Source organism: Asparagus officinalis, chromosome 7 (assembly GCF_001876935.1).
Source record: "Asparagus officinalis chromosome 7, Aspof.V1, whole genome shotgun sequence".
Classification (NCBI taxonomy): Eukaryota; Viridiplantae; Streptophyta; class Magnoliopsida; order Asparagales; family Asparagaceae; genus Asparagus; species Asparagus officinalis.
Window position 1 is genome coordinate 28267759 of NC_033800.1, and position 21999 is coordinate 28289757.

General features: G+C 35.7%; 1 protein-coding gene across 4 annotated transcripts in view; it reads right to left on the minus strand.

Moving 5' to 3' along the window:
- Positions 1-21999, minus strand: part of LOC109848433 — a 74410-nt gene that overhangs the window by 17378 nt on the left and 35033 nt on the right. Inside the window, exons 12-19 of one of the 4 annotated variants that reach the window (XM_020417913.1) lie at positions 20467-20538; positions 18092-18240; positions 17890-17960; positions 17640-17813; positions 17461-17532; positions 9147-9221; positions 2081-2182; positions 1908-1997 (exon numbers count right to left, since the gene is read on the minus strand). In XM_020417913.1, coding sequence (XP_020273502.1) covers positions 1908-1997; positions 2081-2182; positions 9147-9221; positions 17461-17532; positions 17640-17813; positions 17890-17960; positions 18092-18240; positions 20467-20538 — 805 coding nt within the window. The remainder of the gene's footprint in view (positions 1-1907; positions 1998-2080; positions 2183-9146; positions 9222-17460; positions 17533-17639; positions 17814-17889; positions 17961-18091; positions 18241-20466; positions 20539-21999) is intronic. The other 3 variants (XM_020417914.1, XM_020417915.1, XM_020417916.1) reach the window with 3 other exon arrangements.

Consider the following 21999-nt stretch of genomic DNA (forward strand, 5'->3'; position numbering starts at 1 on the left):
GCCTACACATCCACAGGCATCATTACATATATACATACAAGAAATTCTTCCGTTACATGACCACGGACCACAGCAGAAGTGAAGTGCCACCTCTATCAGTCCTTTGACTTTTAAAATCCAAGAAAGAAACTGAAAAGATGCAAAATCTCGTCTGATGGCTAGTCTTGTGGATATGGGGTCAAGACAGAAGTGCTCTACACCCATGTGACTTATGCAGAAATGTGAGTGTAAGAGAGATAGTAATAGTGTACAACAAAAAAGGTCTTTATCCCAATTTTTTTCGGTCAACTACAGGAATAATATCCTTAAGTTCAGTTTTTTTTACAGCAGTCTCCACCATTAAATTAACCACTATCATGTCCCTCTTAATTACTTTGAGGACTAGAAGTAGGTCTAAGAGAAACTGGTTGAAACTTTCAACCAGTTTCTCTTAGACCTACTTCTAGTCCTCCCGGTAGTTATGATCTTATCTGTCTTTCAATTGGTGCAATTGGTGGCATACTTGCACATGCCAAACCATCTCAATCAACTTTCTGCATATCATGAAGATGCGACTAGGGTTAACTCTACTTGTCAGCTACTTAATACTTAATGCAACCCTCCTCCTTACCTGGCTTGAGGTGGGCAGTGGAAAGACAAAAATTAAAGGCCTGACCAAGTAAGTTCTTATTGAAGTTCATCATGCAGGTAGGCGACCAGCGATCTTTGGATTATTAGCACGGCACTCCAACCAGCTAAGCTATAGTGGTGGCAGGCAGTGGATAGGAATTCATTAACGAACAAAATAAATGGAAATTTGTCAACATACCCACTGTTTGCAGTCAACTAATTTCCAATCTTATTTACTTTCATGAAATACAGTAAAATTCAAATCAAGAAAAAAAAATTCCGAAACCCAAAATCTGGAGTACTTAAATCTCCCATAGTTAGAGGGTGACCCTTTTCAAGTTTCTACATCAAAATTTATTTCTTTTAGACCACAAGAATTTGAAAGTTGTATGGGAGTTCAGAAAACACTATGAAATAGACTCTTCCCGAACCGAAACTTTCATGAAATCTACCATTTACTTTCATGAAACTTACTAAGTCCTGCTTCATTCTCTAATTGCACCCAAACATCAGAATGGAAACTAGCATTCCATTCACATATGCATTCCATGTCATCCAGTCCTTGTTTCATTCCACTTTCACTTCACTTAATTCCCACATACTAAATGAGACATTAAAAGCTTAACCAGAGAGACAATTTGAGGCCAGTTTCATACTCAACGGACGCAGGCCAATGCAATCTGCAAGTGAAGCCTTTGGGTGGAAAACATAACCTCATTACCTCCAAATGGTGTAAATATTGCTGTCTGCAAAATGTAAATATAGTATACAGATGTTGTCAAGGAATTTACCAAATGTAGATGCACTAGATCAATTGCAACTATTTGTGCATGCATAAGCCAATAGCTGCTAACAGTCAGAATTCAAGTACTTTGTGTTGATATATACATGTGTGTATATATCATGTAAGCGTGTATGGGCATCTAGTATATGTATATATTTCTAAACCTGCATTTGTATAGACAACAGATATCCAAAATATGAAAAAAAACAAACTAAAACAAAATTAGCTCTGCTATTATGTCATATTTAAATGTTTGCATTGAAAACAGACTACTGTTGCATCAGAATAATAAAAATCACTATTCAGAATAATAAAGATCATTAGTAGTAGGAAGATGCATGCAACTGAATAACTATAAACCCTGAAGGAGTCTTGCAAATGAAAACTATCAGCATAATGGACAGTAATTCCTTGAAATATAGATTCAATGACGTCAGCACTAGCTCCTAGAATTAAGCATAGGCATTCATATAAAAAGAAAGTACTTTTCGAACACCAGATAGTTGCAACTTACAGACTGAATACTCAAAATGTTAGCTTTGGCTTTCAGAGTTTCAACATCGCGGTCCAAAAGATGTTTCCAATCTACAAGTTGAGCTTCATCCTGAAACATCCCATGATTACTTAGAACATTGTGTATAAAAATTTAACACAGAATCACAACAAATTTAAATGTCAAACATGTACCTGGGGTAGCTGGATTGTCATTTTATTTGGAAAAAGCTTGCTGAGATGTTTCATTGTCTTGGGAATTTCTTTGCTTCTATCATGCAACCTACTGAAATTATCCTACAGCAACAAGGAAATCGATGCATTACTTCTAAAATTAGGTAAAATGAGAAAAAGGTTATGTCCGTGGTAATTGGTGCCTCAAGATGCAAGTACAACATGCAGCTCTAAGAACTCTCCAGGATAACAGATACTGACATACTTCAACAATAAAACTAATATGAAATGAATCGTACCATCAATGCCAGCTCCAATAAAAAAATGTAAAAAACTCCAAGCTTGTTAAAATCACGTTCAGATCCAGACAGAGAGATAAGAAATGAATCAACATACAATCAACAACAATTAGCAGGAAGAAGCAAATTGAAGTACCACTTTAGAGTAAGCCTTAACAGATTGCTGGTTCACAAAATTGACTAGATAAGATATAAAGATGTCCATTCACATAAAGAGTCAAAGGAAGTGCAGCAAGGTATACATCAAATCTTTTTCTCATTGGTCGGTTTAGCTGAGATTCAGCTAGATGGGCTTTGTTGTTGGTATCATCTCTTTGTGTGATTTCCAATGGACGTAGGTCCGATTGTTGTTCTTCCATTGAGAACATATCCGGTTTATGCTATTAACGACCTCATTGAGCGACCTAACCCATTGATCAACAGGAAAAAACTGATAACCTTAGGAAAGATAATATGTGGGTCAACACATTATCGGAAATCATGCATGGGAATTGCACACAAACGCATAATTCGTCATAAACCATATAAAAACAAATAGTTACTTCTCTTTTGGTGTTTGGTGTGTCAACTCCAATGTTACAGAAGACGTTAGGCGGACTAGGTGTTTGAGCGAGTGCCTAACGCCTAGAGCCCTAGATGTATGCCTAGGCGGCACCTAGGCGCTTGGCTATTTTTAAAATTATTTAATTATAATAATTAATAAAAATATGTATTAAATTCATATAAATTTTTTTAAAAATATAGCAATCTTAATTCGACAATAAATCATGCATACTTAAATACTAAATAGCCAAAATAATAACTAACAAGACTAGAGCCTACGACGTTTTATTTTTTTATTTTTTTAATTATAATAATTGATAGTGTGTAATGTTATAGAAAGCTTAGATACCGGACTGGTGTCTATGCGTATTTCTTTCTTCATTTAAGTGGTGGTCGAGGAGGTTTTACTGAAGGTTGGAGGAGGTAGTGGAGGTGTTCATATTTGGAGGTTAATGGAGTTTGGAGGAGGTCGTGTAGGCTACAACACATAAAATCACAATCAATGCCTAAAGGGTGCAGTCCACGTAAGCAGACACTGCTTTCCAATGTTACATTAAACGATGGGCGCTTCTAGGCGTCGGACTTGGCGCCCAGCGCTTAGTCGCCTAGGCGGGCGCTTAAGCGGTTTCTGGACGTTTTTTTCTTTCTTCATTTAAGTGGTGGTCGATGAGGTTTTGCTGAAGGTCGGAGGAGGTAGTGGAGGTGTTCATATTTGGAGGTTAATGAAGTTTGGAGGACGTGTAGGCTATGACACATAAAATCACAATCAAGACCTACAGGGTGCAATCCACGTAAACAGACAATGCTCCCCTAAACGCTTGTAAAATCTAGGTGGGCATCCTAAATACCGTCTAGGCACTAGGCGCTAGTTAGGCGGTCTAGGTACCGTCTAGACCTAGGCGTATGCCTAAGCGGCCTAGACGGAGGTTTTTTAAAACAGTGCTGCTTTCGTAAACACTCGTAAAACTTAAGTGGGCAGCCTAAGTACCGTCTAGATGCTTGGAGCTAGTTAGGCGGCCTAGGTACCGCCTAGGCCTAGGCGTACACCTAGGACTAGGCGGAGGCTTTTTAAAAAAATGGTCTAACTCAATGCTTAGTCTGTACGAAATAAACACATACTACATGGCTGAACTTTGAAGCTTATCTGAACTTTGAAGCTTGTCAAAATAACATTTTCTACGACGACTTGATGCACTGCTTCTATAAATACTAACATTATTGTTGTGCACCAAAATAACACAAACATCAACTAATAAAAAAATTAAGGTTGAGTGATAGCCCACCACAAATCCTCTTAACAAGAGAACTTAGCATGTCTCTGATATGTTCAATAAGCCATCTTCCAAGATATACAACACAACAAATTCATATTCCAAATCTGAATGGCATATACATCCATTTGTCTGCCCATAAAATATATACATCACAAGAACTATATTATATGTCAACTCACTCAAGGATCCTCCCACTACTAGCGCAACTGGTAATATTGATACGGTTTGTATAGTATTATGTATGTTAAACATATTACCTACTGGCAAAACTTTAATAGAGGTCCCTCGTGTATTGCCTAAGTATGTCCTCTTTGGAACCCATCAGTGTAGGTACCTCACATGTCAGTGAGGTGGCAGGATAATTTTGTACAATCATGTTTTTTGCAAATTGGACGCCCTCCCTCTCTGTCATCAAAGATATTTGTCTATTTAAAGTCATACATGATATCTATTGAACCACCCCACTCTAAAACTTAAGGTAATCTTAACAAAGTTTCTTGTTTTGTTATTAAGAATTGTATTTAGGCCCACTTGTTTTGTTTAAATTAAATCATCGTCTATTCATAAGGCAAATTAAGTTGAAATCCAATTATTTTAAAAATTCAAAATTGACAACCCATTAACCCCATTAACCCCCTATACCTAGACTTCAAACAAATATTAGCAACTTAATATCTATTGAACCACCCCACTCTAAAACTTAAGGTAATCTTAACAACTCTAATCTCTATTAAACCACCCCTCTAACGTCTCGCTCACATTCTCGCTAAAAACACAAAGCGATACCAAAGTTTCTTGTTCTCATGTGATCAAACCTGAGAGAGAGAGAGAGAGAGAGAGAGAGAGAGAGAGAGAGAGAGAGAGAGAGAGAGAGAGATAGAGAGAGAGAGAGAGAGAGAGAGAGAGAGAGAGAGAGAGAGAGAGAGAGAGAGAGAGAGTTATAATGGCAAGCGTTCTCAACATCATTGCTTCTTTGGTTTCCTCCATTTATATATTTAATTTAAGTGATTCTATGATATAAAACTAATTGAATATACTTTTATGTTGCTTTGCTTTTGAATTAGCAGATCATGATTAGTATATTAACACTCATCATATCTTTAGGGTTTGAGTCAACATGTATTTTATATTGTTGTCAATTATAATTTATAAATTATAACTCATGCTCATATATCCTTTATTATCCATTAGGGGTGGATCGCATACTAAGAGAAAATTATGCTTTATAACGCTCTTCTTAGTTGGATCTCTTTAATTCATCACTTTTCCACAATATCCTTAAGTTAGAACTAAGTTAAGCTTTTAGTTCATATTGCTCACAAGTAGATATTATGAGAGACCGTGTTGATTATATTTTCTTGCAAAGGATTTCATGGTATAAGCGAGATACGACTTTGTTTGGGATTGCATGAGTGAGACTATTTGATAGTGATTATCGATCCTGTCAAATTTTCATATCAAATCGTATTTAAATATTGATCACAAATAAATATTTTTAAAAAAACATCATGATTCTAATTTCAATAATCATATGCATCTAATAATCATATGCATCTAATAAATTCAAACATTTGAACTCTAGGAACAGAAAATATTTTTTAAAAGATTCAATCTTTCCTGAACAAAAGTTTTAAATATTGAATTTCATATTTGCGCTAAAATGCAAACAACTACGTTTGTTATTTTCTCACCAATCTATTTTTCATAACTAAGTACTATTTTAATTTTATTCAAAGAATAAGAGAAATTATTCATGTTCTATGCTTTTACCAGAAATTTGTTTATAAACCTAGTTGAAATACCAATTGGCAAACACTCTGGCAGCACAAGGTCCATGGCCAAATTCGCAACCCCCCTGACTCCATCACTTGTCTACAAACTATATTCCCGAGGACATACATAAACCTAGCTGGTCCCCTCCCCCACGTCTCTTGGTTAATTCAACCTCCATAGTTCATTAAACTAGGACTTTTGAGTCACTTTCGACCGAGATACAATCTAAAATTCTTAAAATTCTATATTCATGCACCATTATTACTATGAAAAGTAACCTTAATGAAGTACCCAGCTAGTAACCCCTCTATTTGATCATGCACACGACCAAGCATCCTTGGCAAACACTTGAGGCACAACCTCACATTAGTTGCATGCTTTTTGCACTAAGCCAAATGACAACCGAAGACATATCACGATCATCACCCAAACCGTAAACATGTCTTGGTTATCACCTAAGTTACACAGATACGGGTATGGGTACAGATATGAGCAGGAGTACGGGACAATGAAAATTTTAGTAAAAAGTAGGGTATGGAGACACGACCACACATACATACGTACATATAACAATAATTTACATTTGATCAATATTATCTTTTAAATCATTTGTCATGAAAAAATTAACATTTCTGTTATTATATAGGTCTATAAAATAGAAAATCTATTGTTTTTTAAACATGATCGAAATGACCCTTAAAAATTATAGTTTTGAACTAGGTACATGCTGAAACAAACCTCGGCTCATGTCCAACGAGTTTCAAGAAGTGTATGTGAAGTGGTGGATATATATTCAAGTATATAACAAATGTATTAAATTAACATATGCAGTGTAACAAATGTATTAAATTAACATATGCAGTGTATTAAATGTTGATCGATATATCGATATAGGATTTGGCAACTCGTCACGATGATATTGATGAGTTTGATGTGTTTTCCAATTTTTGAGAGGGATGATATTGTGTGAGGACTATTGATTGATCATGTATAACATATACTAGGTAAACTGTGCATGGATTGTAAGCAAATGCATCAACTAGATGATAAGATCATTTTTGATCTGACATGTACTTGGCTATATTTTGAGCTTGTGATTTACGGGATACAATAACATATAGGGATTCAAGTGTCTAAATAGGTAAAATATACTTCAGCATTGTACATTGAAATCACTTGAACTAGTCAAGCTTAGCATAAATTATCACATGAATTTTCAAAAGATAAAAAATATATCATTGCGCTAAGTCATAGGAAATTAGAAAACAATGAGTAAAGTTCATATAAGCGGTATCATAGTTCACGTGGACATTCATATTTTAATGAGCACAATGCCATAATAATTTACAATATTGACGTGTTCTTGGGGACTACGAGGAGTTAGGTTATATAAATGGAACTATTAACCTCTAATTCAAATAACATTTACAAAACATGATATTTTATGTGTTTTATTAGGATGGATGCTATGCAAATACATGTGTTTTCCTTTTTAAATATCCATCGACATTGTTATGTCCTTCTAGTATGCTCTAGCATGTGCTTAGTAGTTTATAGTAGCCTAATGTCTAACATTTACTTATTGCTTCTTAGTATGTTTTTTCAATCAAACTTATACTCTGTCACACATACATCACCATTTTTCATTTTCACACTTGATAAGAGTTTTCAAACTCATCACGCTTGTTGGAAGTTTTCTACAACTCTGAAACTGATTATCCAAATCTAGAGATTATTTTGTTGTAGTGGGGAAGGAGTTGTTAAGATTTACCCTTGTATTTTTGGTAATCCTAGTTTGTAATTGACAGGAGATTTGAATTTGATTGGAATGAAATAATTTCAAGTGAAAAACGATTAGGAATTGATAATCAAAGTCAAAAGGACCTCACGTGGATTCGAGATGGGGAACAACTCTTTAAATACCTCTTGGGAGATTCATTGTAAAACATTCAAAATAGAGTTACGCATTGTAAAATAGTCGTAGAGAAAAAACAAAGAAGACAAGTTTAGGGTTCATAAGGATCTTTAGGTGAGATTTCGAGGGTTTCTTGAGGAATGCAAGAAAGATTATATCTTTGTAATCACTAGAAATAAAATAAATTCAAATCTCCCTATAGACGTAGGTGATCATTGAACCACATAAATCATATATCTTTGTGTGAAAGTCCATATCATTAATACCAAAACTTCGAAGTTATGATGAGAATTGAGGGTTATAGCTTTATATTCTAACATGTACCTACAGGTTGACGCCCCTTTTATCAACTAAAACCTGGACTCACATAGAGGGAAAAAAATTTTGAATCGGCATTAAATTTATGGCTAGCTAGATTAAAACTCGTGTTAGCTCTGATACCATGTGAAAGTCCTAACCATTATACCAAACTCCAAAGCTATGGTAAGGAGTTGAGAGTTACAGTTTTATGTTCTAACACTCCGCACGTATTTATCTTTTCTACAATATTATTGTGGTGAGATTTTCCCTTTGTTTGAATGTTTGTCTATCTCAGTGTTTCCCTATTGCGAGGTGATCGTTTGCCCTAGTATAATGGAGATCTAGTTAAGACACATGCTTCCACACTGATATGAACACTTTGTATCGACGCCATTTGTGTACAAATAATTAGTATCAAAGTTAATTGTGCCAATATTGTGTGCCTCTAAGAGCAAATTGAGAAGAATTGTTCACATCTTTCCTCACTAGTTTTAGATTTCTTTTCTTTCTTCATATTAGGTAGTTCCATTTTAGACATTACTTGTTTCTGAGTCATGTGTTGCACAGATTTTACATGCTCCACGGTATACTTTTAGTAAATATTTGTGTATGAAAGGAGTTGGAACCGTGAATATTACAAATGGTTACAACAAAAACCGATCCACGTCCCCGAGGTAGCATTATTTTAGAATTAGGGTGTCATGCGACTTGTTACGCGCACAAGATCCAATAGGGATTCAACCCCAGGGTACACGACTTGGTGCAGTCGGTCATTGAATTTCTATCATATAACTCCAAAGCAGCATGTCTATATTCAAGTTCTTTCGAAATTTCGAAACGAACATAATATCACTATCCCATCCAATATTCATGATCTTTCGTGTAAACTCAAATTCACTATTATTTCAAATTCTATAACATATTCTAAATAGCACATACCATAAACTATCTCTTTAATAAGAAAGAAAACAAAGGGGCTTTACCCGATAGTTATGTTTGGCAAATCTTCCCTTCAAAACTTTGTACTTCGGGGTGCGCAATTTAAAGTTGAACTTATTCTGAAAAAATTAAGGAATGGAATGAGCAAGATTACTCAGCAACCCATCCATTTCATATATTCTACATTTGCAGAAAAAATGCTTGCCATCAAGTAATCTAAATCTGAAAATCCAATAAGTGTTCATTCAGAGAATAGCTGAGAAATTCCATATGGATATCCATAATATAAAATCAATCCCCGCCTTTAACCAAAATAACTTAGTTGGTGCTGAGATTGAACTTACAGTAAATTAATATAAAATCAATTCTAGTATTTCATTCGATAACCAAAATAATTCGCTTAGATGTCTGCATTAGACTCACAATAAATCATACACTGCATTGTGTCACGCCTTGGGCCAACGAGCTCATTGGCATAATGTAAGCCTTGTAATCCACTGAGGGCAACGAATAGTTTGACTCAATCCACCGCCAAAAATGACTAGCTAATGTTGTCACTTGTCTCCCATGGCTTACTATTCAAACTCAGTTATATCACCACATTTATTTAATGCAAGACTGTATCAAACTCACAATAAATCATGTATTGCATTGAGTTGCTCAGAGTCCACGATCTCATTAGCATGATGTAAGCTTGAGACCAATTGAATACAACACATGGTTTGGGTCAATTTGTCATCAAAAATGGCTAGATAACCTTGCCACTTGTCTCCCCTTGCAGACTATTCAAACTCATCTATGCACCACATCTTTCTGATGTAGGATTATATTCAGGATATCATATTCGGGATATCACACTTACCCCACCTCAAATATGTGACATTTATCGCGAGATAATAATTAGTATGTCCCAACATCACCGCCAAATGATATTGATTCTAGAGGTGGCTCCTACAACTTCTATAATTGCCTCTCATCGAGCTCAAGCTATGCAACAATTAGTCTTGTATAACACTTAGTTTCATACTTCTGACTAGCTAACTGTTCTAATACCATTTGTTACGCCCCAGGCATGTGAGCCAGTTTGGGTGATGTAAGTCCTTCGACTCATTAAACGCGACACGTACTTTGGCTCAATGCACTGCTAAAATAAGCCTAGTTGATCTTCATTATTCTTATGTTATATCATCTAAGAAAAGAGTCAAGAATTCTCGTATAATGTAGGCCTATATTTGGGGTATCTACCATCATCTTTTCTTCATTATTCTTATGTTATACCATCTAAGAAAAGAGTCAAGAATTCTCATATATTGTTACCCAAACATGTCAAAGAAACAGTACAATAATGATCTAGGAAGTATAATGACTTTAGTAATCTCCATAGACCTCACATTAAAACTACTTTGAACATCTCCAAAGGGCGAGTTAAAGCCCCCCAACATCTCTAAGTAGTCTAGGAACTCATATGAGAATTAATCGTTACTAAAAAAATAACTCCAAATTTGAAAAGGGATAGAATACTTGCTTGAAATTTGCACCTTTTAAACTCAATGTTCAAAAAGAGGCCTAGACGGGTACCTACATGCTAGAAGTGGCAGCTCCTCCGCTTAAAATAACCTAGGTGGCCTTTTATTGACAATTATACCATTTAGATCCCATGTAACTTCCTCTGACCCTGGTTAGCTCGCTTAAGCATGCATGCTCAGCTATTTAATTTCAAAACTTAAAATAAATACCCAACTACTTTCATAAACCTTATCTGCACCTAAACCCGTCTACTTCAACAAAAGAAAATCACCTCCCCTAATCTCAATTCCAAAAACAATGTTGGTCTCTATCAATGACCAACTTTCATAAACCTTATTTTAACCTAAACAGCTAAACTCCTCTACTTCTACAAAAAAAAAATCACCTCTCCTAATCTCAAATCCAAAACACAATGTTGGTCTCTATCAACGATGTTGGTTACCATCTCCTTCGTCGCTCTCTACTCTGCAACTCTCCTCTTCAAGCTCTCCCTCATCACAAGTACTCTCTTTTGTCGGTTTTCATCTTTTCTACAAACTCTCACCTTGTGCGCCAGGTCAGTCCTCTCCTCCATTGATGCACTCGAATAATACCAAGGAAGCCCGTCAAAGAAACCCTAAAAATAGATCCATGCTTTCTTAATCAATCTCCTGATAAGAAAAAAAATTTCTCTGATGATCTCCGTCTCTGAAGTTGGTCTCCATCTCCATCACAATCTCTCTCATCTTCCAATCTCCATCTCCTTCACAAGGTCCCTCCTCCTGCACCAAGTCCTCCAAAAGCTCTCTACCAAAGCTCTTGATCAACACTAAGGAAGCCCACCAAAGAAATTCTAGAAATGAATCCCTAACTTCTTGAGCAATTCTCTTCCATCTAGGTGTGAAATCCCTTCACTTGTTTCATTTTCAGCAAAATTACTTTTAATTCTTGAAATTGTTAGTTGTTTTTACTTTCTATAGATCATTGTCTTTACTTTTTTCCTTCACTATATAAGTATGGTTAGCATTATTCACTATTTTTCATTGTTGGAACAGTTTAGTTTAGTAAATCATCGAAATTGTTCATTATTAGTATTTTGTAACTTAATTTCATTATGAATTTGTCATAGATATTTACTAAAAATGTTCACTATTATTTTAGTTTAATTAATGAAATTATTCACTGAAACCATTCACTGAAATTGTTCAATGAAATTAGTGATTAATACTTATCCTAACTTTTTATGCTCAATGTTAGTCTTCTTCATTGTTAGTGTTAGTTTAAATTTATTCATTGTTTCTTTTAATTAGTGAACAATAATGCATGGTTACATATTTTTCTACTTTGTTATGAATTTAATGTTTCATCAATTATCATAACTTAAAACAAAAAGAAAAACTGTCCAGATGGCGCTTAAGTGTCTACCTAAGTAGCTAGGTGCCAGGTGGCAAATCAGACGCATAAAGTCACCTATCACTTTGCGTATACTGTTAACTTGTACTTTTTCTCTCTTTCGTACTTCTCGTTGAAGTTATAAGACAAGCAATATAACTCTAAACAAAATAAAATACTTCCTTTGGACTTTAACTGGATTTCATTACAATCACTTTCTTTTAGTATCAATTAGCAAATATACACTCTAAATCACTATTTCATAAACAATAACTCGCCAAAGATTAGGGTAGATTAAAATCTTTTATTGACTATCATAGTCTAAGGACATATTTGGGAATACTTCATTGATCCTCTATTCTTAATTACGTCTCTCTACATACAAATATATAATATATCATCATCCCTCCTTCTGTGAAGCACCTACACAAACCCTTCAGTGTGAACTGCTCAAATTAGTTTGGCTTGAAATTTTGATTGTGTAACTAGTACAGTACTTACTCATTTGCATACTAACCTTAATAGGTCAGTTACTAACTTTCACTTTTTTTTATTGGCTAGTAGAGGGTTGCGTGTTTTCCTATGTAGTTCTTTTGAGCATCTCATATCAACCCTTAATCCAATAGCACACCTCATGCTGACATCTAATTTACTTATTTGTTTTTGTTCCAATCTAAAGGTAGTAGCTCGAGTAGGAAGGTATGCAACATATTTCAAACTACTAAAACTTGCAAGTTCACATGTAGTCTTATTTATATTTAATAACTTTGAGGGTATGCAACATGTAGTCATTTTTATCAAGGTTGGATGTTTTACTAATAACACCTTATCTTGACATGTAATTCCTTTGAGCATCTCATATCAACTCTTAATCCATATGTACACCTCATGTAGACATCTACTTTATTTATTTGTTTATGCTCTGGTCTAAAAGGAAGAGCTCGGATGGTAAGGTATTGCAACAAATTTCAATCTTGCAAATTGATGTGTAGTCTTATTTATATTTACTATCACTTAGATACTTACGAAATATCCATCATTTGGATCCAGTGGAACTATCAAAAAAAATCAACACCTTATAAACGCAACTCACTTCTTAGTATCAATTCCAGATTGAGATTTCTTGAATTTTCAACCGTCAATTACTAAGGATATTACACTACTACACCAAAACATTAAAGTTGTGGTGAGGGCTGAGGATTAAAATTTCATACTCTAACATGCCTTAACAGGACAAGTGTCTTTCATGGGCAAGAACCTTGACTTGTAGAGCAGTATGATTCCTTTAAAATCTGATTAGATTCATGGTCAACAACATTAAAACCAGGATTGTTGTAATGTCATGTCAAAGGACTCTCCGACGCACCACCATTCCAACGTTGTGGTGAAGATTGAGGGTTATAATTTTACACTAACAAACTCAAAAACTCCTTAGCCTATGCTAGAAGTTATACTCAAACAAATATAATACAAAAACTATTTAGAGTGAGATCACTTAGTTACCAATATATTGTGTAGATAACACAAATTGTAGCTATTGACCAGGATCATAATGGTTCTGATGCCTAGTACTCATGAAAAGTACCACTTAGCTCCGGTGCTAGAGGGACTTCACCAAGTCCAGGCCACACGTCTTTGCCCAACAGTAAGTTCATGAGGGGATTAGGTTTCTTTCATAGTTTTTCAATCAATTCAAACTTCAATTGTTAACGTTGTTAGTTCCCATGAAGGTTCGACCCCTCTCATATATCTAGATCGACATTCTGGACAGCAACAGACATCCATTCAGCTGAAAAGGTTGCACCATATTTCTTCTCAAAATGAACACTACTTCAGCACAACTTATCACCTACCAAACTCATGATGGAACTTCCAACAGTAGTCTGCTTTTCCGGTCCTTAAAAACATTAATCGAGATTCTAAGAAACGTGAGCCGAGTCAAAAGGCCAACTGGAGCAGAACAATTCATCTGAGTCCGTAACAATTCACTTAGATGGAAAAGGTAAGCTGACGCTGATGCCATATATCAGTTCTTTTTACCAAACCTTGATCTGATCTATCCAGAGCCAATAGAGGGCCTTTAACCTCAGAGACGAATAAAAAAGGGAGGCGAGTAGGCACATTGTGAACTAGGATCTTCAGCAACCTATGTATGTCAGATCTAAACCTATTCTTGTAAAGCTGAAAGATGCAAGTAATCTAGCAAGCTTTTCCAAATCAAACTATTTGAGTGGCAGAAAATCCCCGAAATTCAATTAGTTAGTGAATGCCCTAGCTCACTGACAGTGACCGCTTCTGTTGTTTATCTTTAGAAAGAGTGGAGTTTTGTTTTACTCAAACCAAGGTCTGCTTCTTCTGTGGATGCCAAAGAGATAACCGGAACAAATCGATTCTATCTCATATACATTCATCCCAGCATCACATCCCTTTACTTGCAAATATTTCCTTGTCAATAATGATGGACTAGAGTGCTACTGCAAGAAGGATGATTCAGGTAGGGTTGCTTGTTTGCTACTTCAACTGGAGCAAATATATAAGGTTAATTATGCAAGGTTAATGAACCGTATAACTTCCTTTCTTCGGAGCAGAAAGAAATAATATCCTATCTAAAAACTATAAACTAGCATGTCAAAAAAAATTCATATTGCCATGTTTTGATTCAGATCCTCGGTGTATACAATCAAAGGAAAATGTGATTGTGAAAGGCAGAAACCACTATCTTCAGCTACTGGACTGTATAAGCAAGCACATATAAAAACTCTTGGTAGCAGATCCTCAGGGGCATGAGCTTAAATTATGCAATCAAGAAGGTAGGTTTTCATGCTGTCGATCATTTATCAGGTTCTATGTCAAACCCTTCACATGCCAAACCCTTCACATGCCAAAAGTTTCATGTGACAGGGAGTTTGGTAAACATTACAGGGGAAACACAGTAAAACATCAGAAGCATACAGAAAATGAAGAGTTTAAAACACACTAACAGGAGAAGAATAAGAAATTAGATCTAAATCAGAATAAACTTTCTAGTCGATCTTCGTTAGTCCTCAAGCAAACATGCATGCCCTGATTTAACAAATGAGATTTTGATTCCCAAGGTAGCATGAAAAATACGAAGTATCAGTACTCGTCTTATTAAGAGAAATATGCAAATTCATACAGATAAATCTGCACGCGCCATGTTAAAACTATATTCAAATACATCAAATAAAAGGTTCCCTTCAAGAATGCCATATACACCTATTGTCAAGGCCACTTAATGATATGTTTTTTGTTGGAACAAATGCATATATGTCGTTATTGCATATGCGCTAATCTTTTTATCAATTAAGTTTATCCTAAGGCCCACAACATGCTTTAGATTGAATTATTTTCTTTAGAGGACCCAATGAAGGTTTGGCTTAGTCTAAAGGCTCATTAGGCTTAAAACCCAACTCAGAAATATCTTCACCACTTCCTCACCTCTACTGTGGGATTTTCTCAAGGAGTGGAGGAATAACAGGAAAAATAAATAAATAAAATCTCAACTAATATCCCTACAAATCCACATCTATCCTATCTCTTGCTAACAATATTTTTCCTCCTTAAATCTTCCTTGCCACTATCGTTCTTTTACCTCACAAAAAGACACCCACACACACGCACACACAGAGAGAGAGAGAGAAGAAAAGGAAGTGAGCAACGCCTGGAGCTTGAAGAGGATCAAATAGGGTGTCAAATAGTCCTCTTCGGGACGACAAGCATATTTCTCTCTCTTTGTTTAAAATTTTGAATCTTTTCATATGGTCTTCTTGGACAGGATTAATTATTAGAATTGGTTGCTGTTTTCTTTTAGTTTTAAAGCTTTTATGCTTTATGACCTTATATCGGTTCTGCACTCGATGATAACCTTCTCTCTAGTCTCTATTACATATGATAAGTTTCTCTTTATAGTTTTAGCAATAGGTTTCACACAGTTAAGCTATTGATGTGATTAGTACGGAACTTTGACACGACTGTGTTTACATGTGAATCCGTATATACTCTGATAACTCATTAAAGTGGAGGTTATAAACTTTGACATGAAGGTGGGGTGACTGTAATACCCAAAAGAGTAGTCCCACATCGGAAAGTGATGAGGACTTTGTAGTGTTTACAATGTAACCCAAAGGGCTCAAGAGTAACAAGTGCTAGTACTTTTTGGCAGTGGATTTAGCCAAACAACGAGTTGCTCTCAGTGGATCCCACGACTTACACCGTGCTAATAGGCTCGCTGGCCTTGGACATGACAAATGGAATCAAAGCACTTAGCCAGGTGAAAATGTGGAGTTAAGTGCTACGCATAATTAAGTGCTACACCGCATGAGTATCGTGTTATTAAGGTGGGGTGACTGGGCGGATGACTATAATACCCAAAAGAATAGTCCCACAACAGAAAGTGATGAGGACTTTGAAGTGCTTACAATGTAATCCAAAGGGCTCAAAAATAACAAGTGCTAGCACTTTTTGCAGTGAATTTAGCCAAACAATGAGTTGCTCTTAGTGGGTCCCACGGCTTAAACTATGGCAACCGGATCACGAGCTCAGGGCTTGACACGCATTGCAATAGGTCATGCTTGCCATCAGTATAACTGTTATCTTACAGCATATAGATCTTTTGATCATCTACCCAAAAAAATTGATTGCAAACATTACATTTCTCTGCAATAAAGGACTTTTATAGTAAAGTGCATCATTTATGAGAGTACTTGACGAATTATTTCAGTTTTGTGGTAATGAAACTGCGCTGCAAAAATTAGTATGAGTAAGAAGAATCAAGAAGAAAAGAAAAAAGAAATACCTAGAAGTAGTCACCTCAATTATTTACTGAGATTAAGAATAATGGGGTTTATCGAATTAAATCAGGATAGTTAAAATAGTGAAATCCTTCTTGAATCTTCTGTGACCATAGCATGCCTTTGAGATTACAACGAAAATTCTAGAAAGCGGCTATAAGACCGACAATACTTCATGAATCAGAATGTTGGGCAATTAAAATAACATGTGCCCAAACTCAGTGTAGCAAAAAAGAGAATGTTAGAATGGTCTTATAGATATACACGAAGATGCACCATTTAGGAGAAGTGAAAAGATTATAGTTAATGAACAAAGAGAACTAGAGGTGGATATAAAAAACTAAATTGGAAGCAGTTAAAAAAGGTATGATAACAGTTAACGGAGGAGCTGACCTTCAATATAACTGAATGCAAGAAAAGGATTCAAGTAACCAACCCCACAAATTTGTCAGAGAGGCCTTGTTGTTTATTGTTGTTGTAAAAACACGAACAATAAAGAATTTGAAGGAATGAAGAAAGTGTTTGGTTACGAGCATAGACTAAAAAGTATGCATTTTAAATATAAAATTAGGAAATAGAACCAATCGGAAAATATAAAATTAGGAAATAGAACCAATCGGAAAATATAAAATTAGGAAATAGAGCCAACCGGAAAAGCAAAATCAAGAAGTGCTGTCTGATTGCTTCCAAATTTTGTGAAAAGAAGACCACCAGGATGTGACTGCAAAATACGACATTCAAGCGAAATTGTCACGAAAAATATAAAACATACATCAAAAGCAAAGAAAAGATTAATGCTAAATTATATGGCCATGCAGAAACTGTTACCTTCTCTTTACGGTTGTCCGTCTGAGTATGAGAAGCAATTACAAGAATTCCTGCCGGCAGTGAGTCAAGTTTTCCTTTCAGTGTTAAATATGATTCTGTACCTCCAACCATAGATTTCTCTATGTCTTTGAGAAATACAATTAGAGGTCCAGATTTACTTTCTTCAGAAACAACCTGGGTAAAAGATCCAATCAATAGAGAGCCAAGAAACCTTATGAAACTGATAAATATGAAGAAATGACAAACCAACCTCTATAAATTCATTAAATGCACATCTTTCAGAATCTTCAAACCCAGGATAATCAGGGCGAAGTAAATCAGCTGAATCAGGTGCAAAAGAAATAAAAAATTAATATAATCATAATTTGCATAGAATGAACTTCTTAATGACTATATATTTATTACAAGAACTTCAAAAACAAAACAAAAAAAAACATGAGTAGGAGAGCCACCGCTGCAAAAGAAACCATGGTCTTCTTCACATAATCCACCAAGGTCATTCCCGTCGGAAATTTGTTTATCAAATCTGACGCCAATCTTTGAGAACCCATTTTCTTCAAATGCAAGGAGCACTTTGCCTCGATAGCCATAACCAGGACCTCTGCATTTAGTTGAAGTATGAAATAAATAAAATCAAACCGAAAATGCCCAAAAAGCAGTTCTCACGCAAGATATGCTTCATGTGTCATTCATGGTAATTTCTGAAATCTTTCAAAAGTCGTTACTTTGTATTTCATCCATGTTCAGGCATTAAATCTTTTACTATAACAGTAATATTTCTTGCAGTATTATGTTTTTGGCTAGATCATTAGATTAATAAAGTACTTCCTACCTCAGATCCACCTTTATTTCTGAGATGTCAAAAAGAAATTTAATGAAAGAGTATGCATAATCAACTTTCATATGTAAGGATTCAAACAATACTCCTTTGGCCTAATCAGACTAGTTAATAATGAAAAGAATTAGAACATCAAAAATTAAGATTGAGAGTTGAGTTCCAAAAGAAATATCTCAACCCACAGCATCCTCACGAAATAGAAACTAGCAACTTTGCCACTTGGGCTGTGGATTAAAATCCCCATGTTTCAGAATGATGAGTTCCTAAGTAGAAAGTAAAGTTAAAGGGGGTCCACATCCACGTGAAATACCAATCTTCAAAACACATGAAGCAAAACACACACACACACACATATAAGTTGTCACTTCGATAAAAGCATGGCAAGTTACAGTAGGCTTCACATAACAAAAACACAACATAAATTCTTATTTTTAGGTAAGAGCACAAGAATCCTCCTCCATTAAACTCTGCTGACAACAATCTTACAGAACAAAAAAAGACATCAATACCTGAATCTAGGTTAGTTCTAGACCTTACTCTTAGTCTCCTGACTCTCCTCTTCAATTTTGTCAGTGTAACTCCTCACTAACTCGCTAATTTGTTTATGTTGACATCTACAGACCATTTCAAACTGACCTCATATCATCCTCTGTGCACACATTTTCAGACATCTTTCCAGATTGTCAGAAATTCAATATCACAAAGCATCGCCTCTCTTTCAAACATATAATTGGGTGCCCAGTCAATCCAATATCATAATGCTCAGTCAATCCAATATCATAAAGCATCGCCTCTCTTTTAGTGGTGCCAGTCATTTCCATCTCACATTCTCTCTTTGTATGCAAACACAGCCCAGAGGGCTGTCCCCAGCCGGTGCCGGCCCCCCACCGCCCCACAACAGGGCTTGGCGCGCGACGTGGTCCAGGCGCCCCCACCCCCCCTCAGCCCGAGAAACCCCCCCAAAAAAAAAGCCCCACGAAAAAAAAAGAAAAGAAAATTTACTCGAAATCACATTCGTGACAGAAGCTTAACCGTGAATGCAGAAGCTAATTACCCTTGGGTAAATCATAGTCATTCATATCAAAGTTAACTATATGCCCACATGTTTCTGAAATTTTCATTAAAGCCGTATTTCATAAGTTAATACAAGATTACAGCAAGGAAGTTTATAGAACGTCCAATATAATTAATTTAGCATAGGACATATGCTAAAACCTAGATCCTCATGTAGGGCGCCAGGACAATAGACGATTGTCGCTATGAAACTTTAAATGTCACTCTAGCTTGTATAAAGCAACACAGCAAGAGACAGCATCTTAATATCAGTGTTCCAGACATAGAAATTTATGGAGGTAACATTCACAAAATCTCTATGCAGTCTCTAGGAGGTAGCATTGCTACCACCTAAGCAGCCTGCAAAACAATAAGGCACATTTTTCATACAAAAGACTGTACCTCCCAAAAATGGAAGAAGAAAAGAACACTGTAGTATTATCCTAAAAGATAGAGCAGAAAAAAGGCAAGAGGAGAGAGAGGGAGGGACGAAAGAAGGGTTGAGATAGAGTAAGGAAAACGAAAGAAAGAAAATTGGTACGAAAAAGAAAAAGCAAAACAGTAGCAGGACAAGAACATATGAGGAAGAGTCTGAGAAAAAGGAAAATAATACATCAATCAAGAAACTCAGGGAGAAGGGGCAGAAAGGAAAAATATAGCACGCCAAGCATCACAGGAAAAAAAAACATTGTGCCCCTTCCACGAAACTCCTTTCCTTCTGGAATTTAGGGACCAGATATCTGAGCATTCATTTTACGCTTTCAATGAGTAAAGCTTCAGACATTAGAGTCACCGATTCAGAAAGGCAACAAAGAACAGAGATATCCCCATGGACTTAGAACAGTGTAACCAGATTATTTTGACAGCACTGGACAAAAAATCCATCTGATGTTCGAGAAAGAGGTCAAGAAGGCATAATGATGAATTGCTTTTTACCTCTCCTTTGACCTATTTAAGTAGTGCATCCAACCAGAGGACTTATCGTGTTTGAACCGAGCCAGAGAGTGCCTGCAAAAATAATTAGGGAGCATAATGTGGGTCAAGTCCACTTAATAAGGTCATGACACATTTCAAAAACCAACTCTATGCCCAACAGTCTCCTTTTCTTTTTTGCGCATTTGGTCTTCCAATATGCCACAATGACCATCCAATCACTGCAAAGGACCCCTCTCTCATACCATCTTACACCATATAACCATAGTATAGACTAAAGGGTGTGGTAAATTAGTTAACCAATAGACTTTAAATACATTGTGTAAATATAAGAAATCTGATACTATCATTTAACTATTTCAAGAACATTCTTAGTCAAAGGTAATTCCACATGTTAGTAGCAGAGAAATGCTATCATGTTGTCCAAGCAGGGGACACCCTATAGCAAAAACACCATCACTTGTCACATATCAACACATAGAAAGTTAAGGTAACAGATATTTAAATGGCATCAGCTGGTTTCACATCAAAAGCAACCGTTCAAAGTAAAGATTATGTAGCTTCCTGGTAAAGACAATATGGTCTAAACAAAATAACTCATCTCCCGTCTGGCATAAATAGGCTATAAAATTAAGAGGGAAACCAGAAGAATATATGAGATAAGAGGTTAACAACAAGAAGGCCACAATATGCATCATAAACACAAATCCATTCATCAACATTTACCAATTTCTTGATCAGATTCAGCCTTAATAAAAAAAGGACCATCACAAGATTCAAACCTGATTCTGGATACCATAACTGGATTATCATAACTGACATAAACAGCAACATTTCAAAAAAATTAGACGTTACACTTTTAGTGAGGAATGAAGTTAAAGAACAAGAAACTCCTACTTAAGTACACTATACCACCTCTCTGTCTAGCATGTGATCTTCACCAAATACTAAAGAACGTTTTTCAGACAACAAGGAAAATGAAAAAACAAACTCTCATCAAAGAGAAAAAACTTTGATTTACCTTTCAATCAACAACAAGAAACAACGCCCATCAGGTTATCTTTAGGTACAGGGACGCAAACCAAAGTCAATGGCTATTGCAACTGATCTACCCGCAACCCCTCCAGCCCTAACCTCAAAAAGGACGCAAAAAATTAGAAAAAAAAAAGAAAAGATAAGGCGGAAATCAATCCTCCACGACATAAACCTAAAACCCTCGCCAGTAATTGCCTCAATACATCACCTTATATATTTCGATGATTATAATCACCATTCATTGCACATTTCCTTTATTGTCTGGAGTAAGGGTGTGGATTATCCTCATTTAACGAATCATGCCATATGTTTTCAATTAAATGGATGACCATAATGCAAAAAAAGAAAAAAATCAATGGGATGCAATTGATGTATTCAGCCTATTTGAAATCTTGTATCTTATAAACCGACAAATTACTAATTTCAGGACATTTTTTCCGCTGCTTCGAACTTTACTAAATGTTTTGTCCTTATATACAACCAAATCACCCCTCAACTCAT